Raw genomic sequence first — 6,663 nt, forward strand, 5'->3', positions numbered from 1 at the left:
GGACTCCAAGTGGCACCGCCAGAAATATCCCAGAAATCCCAAATTTAAGGAGTCACTTTTGGGATCGGCAGCACCCAAACAAAACGAACTCCAACGATTGGAATAAAAGGAAAATTTTAATTTCTCATCTCCTTTCCCTGCCTCACACCCAGGCGTTCACACAGAGCTGCTGCCTGGAGGGAATGGAGTTTTCCAAGGAATTCCACAGTGTTTTCCCAGATTTGGGAGACCAGAAAAGGAAGGGACATCAAAATTCCCAACCAGGCCAATCCCAATTCGGTTGGAACTCCCAAACCTCCATAAAGCTCGGCGGCAGCAGGTGAGACACAGATGGAAATGATGGATGGAACATGGAGATAATTCCATGGATTTGCTGATCCTGTGTTCCCATCCCAGCCACTGGCACGATCCAAGCTGGAATTCCCTCATGGGAACACATCTCCACACCCCAAAATTCCCAAAATAGCCCCAAAACCACCTCCAATGTCTGCAGACGTGGCACAAACATGGAAAATCCCATTTATCCCAATGCATGGGAGCTCATGGAATGTCACCCTTGATCCATGAAATCCCTTGGGATAACCAAGGGCCAAAATTCCCTGTGGAAAAGGGTGTGGGTGACTCAAAAGGTGCCTGTGATGGTGGACAATCCACATTTCCTGGGAAAATGTTCTCTGGATCTCCTCTACTCCTCCCCAGATTTCCTTTCTTTTCCAGAGCCAACCACACGCAGATGGATCTGAGACAAAGTTTTCCCAACTTTTCCCAACAGCCAAACTCTGCTGTGTGCTCAACATCAAAAAAAACTGGAATTTTACCACCATTCCTATGGAAATTCCCATCATTTCTGCCATTCCACTGGAATTTTAGCTCCATTTATCCATGCTCCCTTCCCAGGAGGATCCCGGACCCACCTGGATGAGCACCAGGACATCGTCGAAGAGCAGGAGCCGCTCGGAGCGGGCAGTGCCGGACGCGATGGGAAGGTTCCTGCTGTCCTCCAGGAGCCTCCTCTCGGGGACACACAGCACGTCCTGGAGCAGCAGGAAAAACCAGGATTGGGAGAGGACATGGAATTCCAGGCAGGAATTCCTGCAGGGATCAGCTGGCTCGGGGTTCCAGCGACAGTGACACACTTGGGAAAAAAACTCGGCTTTGAAACCCCAACTGAGTTTCTCCAGGTCTTCCACTCAGCTCTGCTCTGTCAACTTCAATCCTCAATTCCTTGATCCACATCAAATCCATATCACATCCATATCAAATTCCCAGTCAAAATCAAACTCCTGATCCATATCAAATTCCCAATCCATACCAAATTCCCTCTGGCTCGGGGTTCCAGTGGCAGTGACACACTTGGGACACAAACTCGGCTTTGAAACCCTCAGGGAGTTCCTCCAGCTCTTCCACTCAACTCTGCTCTGCTGAATTCCAGCCTCAAATTCCTGATCCATATGAAATTCCTGATCCACATTAAATTCCCTCTGACTCAGGGTTTCAGTGACACCACTGGGCACAAAACTCAACATTAAAACCCCCAGGGAATTTCCCCAGGTCTCCCACCCAACTTTGCTCTGTCAACTTCAATCCTCAAATCCTTAATCCATACCAAATTCTCAATCAAAATCAAACTCGCGATCCGTATCAAATTCCTGATCCATATCAAATTCACAATCCATATCAAATTCCCTCTGACTCAGGGTTCCAGTGACACCAGACACAAAACTGACACTGGACAAAAAATTCAGCATTAAAACCCCCACTGAGTTTCTCCAATTCTTCCACCCAGCTCTGCTCTGTCAACTTCAATCCTCAATTCCTTGATCCATATCAAATCCATATCACATCCATACCAAAGTCGCAATCAAAATCAAACTCCTGATCCATATAAAATTCCCGATCCATATCAAATTCCCGATCTGACAGTGACACACTATTCATATCAAATTCCCAATCCACATCAAATTCCCTCTGGCTCGGGGTTCCAGTGACAGTGACACACTTGGGGCACAAATTTGGCTTTGAAACCCTCAGGGAGTTCCTCCAGCTCTTCCACCCAGTTCTGCTCTATTGAATTCCAGCCTCAAATTCCCAATCCATATCAAGTTCCCAATCCATACCAAATTCCCTCTGACTCAGGGCTCCAGGGACAGTGACACCACTGGACACAAAACTCAACATTAAAACCCCCAGGGAGTTTCTCCAGGTCTTCCATCCAGCTCTGGTCTATAACTCCAGCCTCAAATTCCAAATCTATATCAAATTGCTCATCCTTATCACAATTGAGATCCATACCAAATTGCTGATCCATATTAAATCCCCAATCCACTTGAAATTCCTGACCCATACCAAATTCCCAATCCATATCAAATTCCTCATCCTTATCAAATTCCCCATCCACTTCCAATTCCTGATCCATACTGAATTCCCAATACATATCTAATTCCTCATCCTTAACAAATTCTGAGTCCACTTCAAATTCCTCATCCTTTTCAAGTTCCCAATCCATACCAAATTCCTCATCCTTATCTAATTCCCGATCCACCCCAAATTCCCTTGGGACTCACGGTGAATTTGTAGCCCAGGGATTTCCAGAGCTCCTTGGTGAAGACGGCTTCATCCAGGACCTGGCCGATGAAGGATTCCAGCTTCCCGAATTCCTGCACCACAGTGGCCACCACATCCCCCTCCGAGCCCTGGGAGAGGACAGGAAAACTCCAGGAATGCTTCAAATTTGGGTCCAGGCTGGATTTTAGGGAATTTTTATCCATTTAAATTTAAATATTTATTTATTTTATATTTAGCAATGTCCAGGTAGGATTTTCAGGAATATTCAGTATCGTGTCCCTCCTGGAATGAGGGGGGTCCAGGCTGGATTTTTGGGAAAATTCAGCAAAGAAGGCCCAGGTTGGATTTTTGGGAATATTTAGCAGCGTGTCCATCCTCGATCAAAAATGGTCCAGGCTGGATTTTGGGGAATATTTAGGAATGGAGTTCCAGGCTGGATTTTAGGGAATATTTAGGGAAGGAATTCCAGGTTGGATTTTTGGGAATATTTAGCAACATGTCCACTGTGGATCAAAAAATGTCCAGGCTGGACTTTTGGGGAATATTTAGGAAAGGAGTTCCAGGTTGGATTTTTGGGAATATTTAGCAGCGTGTCCATCCTGCATCAAAACAGGTCCAGGCTGGATTTTAGGAAATATTTAGGAAAGGAGTTCCAGGCTGGATTTTTGGGAATATTTAGCAGCGTGTCCATCCTGCATCAAAACAGGTCCAGGCTGGATTTTAGGAAATATTTAGGAAAGGAGTTCCAGGCTGGATTTTTGGGAATATTTAGCAACATGTCCACCATGGATCAAAAAAGGTCCAGGCTGGACTTTTGGGAATATTTAGGAAAGGAGTTCTAGGCTGGATTTTAGGGAGAATTTAGGGAAGGAGTTCCAGGTTGGATTTTTGGGAATATTCAGCAACGCGTCCATCCTGGATCAAAAAAGGTCCAGGCTGGATTTTTGGGAATATTTAGGAAAGAAGTTCCAGATTGGATTTTTGGGAATATTTAGCTACATGTCCATCCTGCATCAAAACAGGTCCAGGCTGGATTTTTGGGAATATTTAGGAGAGGAGATCCAGACTGAATTTTAGGGGATATTTCTTCCCACAAAACCCATCGAGAGGGTCCCCTGAGCATCCCAGGGAATTCCCACCTCCTGGAGCTGCTCCTGGAGCTGCGAGAGGAGCTGCAGGTAGCTCTGGACGTGCTCCCGGAAGGGTTTGTGGAGCACCAAGTGCAGGGCCAGGCCCAGGGAGCTCTCCGAGGTGAAATCCCGCAGGAATTCCTTCAGCACCGCCTTGTGCAGCTTCCAGGCCTCGCTGGAAAATTGGGAATGACGAGAAAGGGTCGTTAATTATCCCAGAATTCCCGCTCTTCTGTTTTCCAAACTTTCTGCGCGGTGAGGGTGGAGAAAGGCGTGAAAAATCCTGGAATGTGCTCCTTAGAAATTCCTGTTTGCAGTTGTTGCTTCCATGAAAATCTGGGATTAGTGGGAATTCCCAGCCAGATTCCCACCCCTTCCTTAAATCTCCAAATCCTAAATTTCCAACTCTGGAAGGAGCTGGGGGTGGTTGGAAAGAGGGAATTGGGAAAGAGGGAATCCATCCATGGATAACAGGAGCCATGGAAAAATTGGGAATGTGCTCCTTAGAAATCCATGTTTCCATTCCCTGCTTCCAGAAAAATCTGGGATAACTGGGAATTTCCTGCCAGATTCCCATCCCTTTCCTAAATCCTCAAATCCTAAGTTTCCAGCTCCAGAAGGAGCTGGGGTGGTTGGAAAGATGAAAATCCAATCCTGGAATTGGGCAAGACTTGGAGCAACCTGGGATAGCGGGAGCCATGGAAAAATTGGGAATGTGCTCCTAAGAAATCCATGTTTTCATTCCCTGCTAGCAGAAAAATCTGGGATCAGTGGGAATTCCCAGCCAAATTCCTCTATCCAATTCCATCTTTTCCCTAAATCCCAAGTTTCCAGCTCCAGAAGGAGCTGGGGGTGGTTGGAAGAGGAAAATCCAATCCTGGAATTATCCAGGGTTGGAAAGGGCTTGGAGCAACCATAGCGGGAGTCAGCCCAGGATAGGATGCGAGGATTTTTTGGGGAATTTTCCAAAGCATTCTGGAATTCTGGGATTCTCTGGTGTCCCCGTATCCCAAGGATTCCCAAAATTCCCAAGGATTTTCCGCCCACTGACCTCTTGCTCCTGGCAGCCTGCTCGAAGCCCTGGACCACGACAAAGTTGGCGAAGGTGACGAAATACCTGGAAAAAATTCCAAGGATGAGTTCGAGAGGGAAATTCGGGATGAATTTACAGATTCCAACTTTTTGGGAAGTTCCCTTAATCCCATAAAAGCACCTCTGGAAAAATGCAGGCCCAGATGTTTGATATATTGGGATCAGAGGTTGGATCAGATCTTGGAATTCTTTCCCAATCTTAATTCCAGGATTTTTTGGCAGACTTGGATAAGGCAGAAGTGCTGATAATCCCGGGATCCATTTCCATCGGATTTTACAGAATAAAATTCCATAAAGGAATCTTCTGATCCGAGCTGTTTATTCACAGACTCTTCACCACAGAATTCCCAAGGGAACTGGGAAAATTTGGGAATTCTGGGATGGACATCATGGAGTTGTCACACTCCAGATCTGAGCTTTCTTTTCCCAAATAAAACTTGGAATTTTCTTTTTTTTCCATCTCATATTTCCCAAGATTTTCTTCCAAAATCGGCATTTTCTGTACCTAAAATTCCCAGCAAATCCTACATTTTCTCCCAGCAAATCCCACATTAAACCTGGGTTTAAGTCCAAAAAAAAAAAACAGGAATAAAATCTCAGGAAAATTCCTCTGGATCATCCAAAACTTCATCCACCTGGAAAATCCCAAACTGGGAAATCCCAAACTGGGAAAGCTTTGGCCGCTTCCATTGAGAAGCAAAAATGCGGAATTGAAGATTTTTAATGGAATTTCAGCTCTCCATCAAATTTCATTCCTTTTCATTCCGGCTGGGATCTCCGATCCCAACCCAAAACCACAAAATCCTGGAAAAAAATCACACCCAACCCATTTCCCAAGGATATTTTCCCTCTGTGGGTTCTCATCCCAGTTTTCCCCGATATTCCCAATGGGATCAACTCAATCCCATTTTCCCGAATACTCCGGCGCTCACTGGATGTAGAGGCTGAGGAAAACTTCTCCTTTCCAGAGGATGTAAAAATCCTGGATACAACCGGAATCTTCCAGCTGGGATTTCCCCCTCAGGATCCGGGAATTCTCCTCCGTGAAATTCCAGAGGGTTTGGAAGCGATCGTTGAGGAGCACCAAGAGCTGGAAGTTCTCCTTTTCCTTCGGATCCTGCGGCTCTGGGAGGGAAAAATTGGGAAAATCCTGTGGGAAAGGTGGAATTCCCAAGGGATTTTGTGGAATTTTGTGGTTGAGAAATTTTGGGAAATGACAAATTCCACGAATTTTCAGAGGCCAAGGAGCCATTTTGCTGGAATAAATTGAATCATTTGGGAAAATAAAAAGGAAAAAAAATGGGAAAAATGGAAAAAATTTGGAACATTCCAGGAATTTTTTGGAGTCCACGCAGCCATTTTTCCTAGAGGAAATAAATAATTTGGGAATATAGAGGGGGGAAAAAATGGGAAAAATCGATCTGAAAACAGGGAAATTCCGGGAATTTTTGGAGCTGTTTTGACAGGAAGGAATTGAATAATTTGGGAAAATAGAGAGGGGAAAAAAAGTGGGAAGAATGGGGGATAAAAGGGGGAAATTCCAGGAATTTTTGGAAGCCATGGAGCTGTTTTTGCTGGAATAGGACAAACTCTATCCCAAACTCTCTGGACACTCATCCAGCTGCCCCAGAGTGAAAGTTCCCGCCCTTTTCCCAAGGAACCATTCCCAGTTTCCTTGGAGCCATCCCAAAAAAATTCCTGGAAAAGCCCCAGCTGGGAAAATCAGGGCCAGGAATTTCCCTGGATTTGGAATTGCCCTGGATCAGGAAGGCTGATCCAGATGAAAACACGGATTGATCCCAAAAAACCACCCTGGCCTCACTCCCTATTCCCAATTTTAAGGAAAACATTCCCACAAAACATTTCCTCTTCCCAG

General features: G+C 45.4%; 1 protein-coding gene across 1 annotated transcript in view; it reads right to left on the reverse strand.

Moving 5' to 3' along the window:
* ALS2CL (ALS2 C-terminal like) overlaps positions 1-6,663 on the reverse strand; it is a 33,699-nt gene that overhangs the window by 24,300 nt on the left and 2,736 nt on the right. The window contains exons 3-7 of the mRNA XM_031062799.1: positions 5,720-5,912; positions 4,747-4,812; positions 3,705-3,870; positions 2,565-2,693; positions 915-1,034 (exon numbers count right to left, since the gene is read on the reverse strand). Coding sequence (XP_030918659.1) covers positions 915-1,034; positions 2,565-2,693; positions 3,705-3,870; positions 4,747-4,812; positions 5,720-5,912 — 674 coding nt within the window. The remainder of the gene's footprint in view (positions 1-914; positions 1,035-2,564; positions 2,694-3,704; positions 3,871-4,746; positions 4,813-5,719; positions 5,913-6,663) is intronic.

The sequence above is a fragment of the Geospiza fortis genome, unplaced genomic scaffold, assembly GCF_000277835.1.
Source record: "Geospiza fortis unplaced genomic scaffold, GeoFor_1.0 scaffold178, whole genome shotgun sequence".
Lineage (NCBI taxonomy): Eukaryota > Metazoa > Chordata > Aves > Passeriformes > Thraupidae > Geospiza > Geospiza fortis.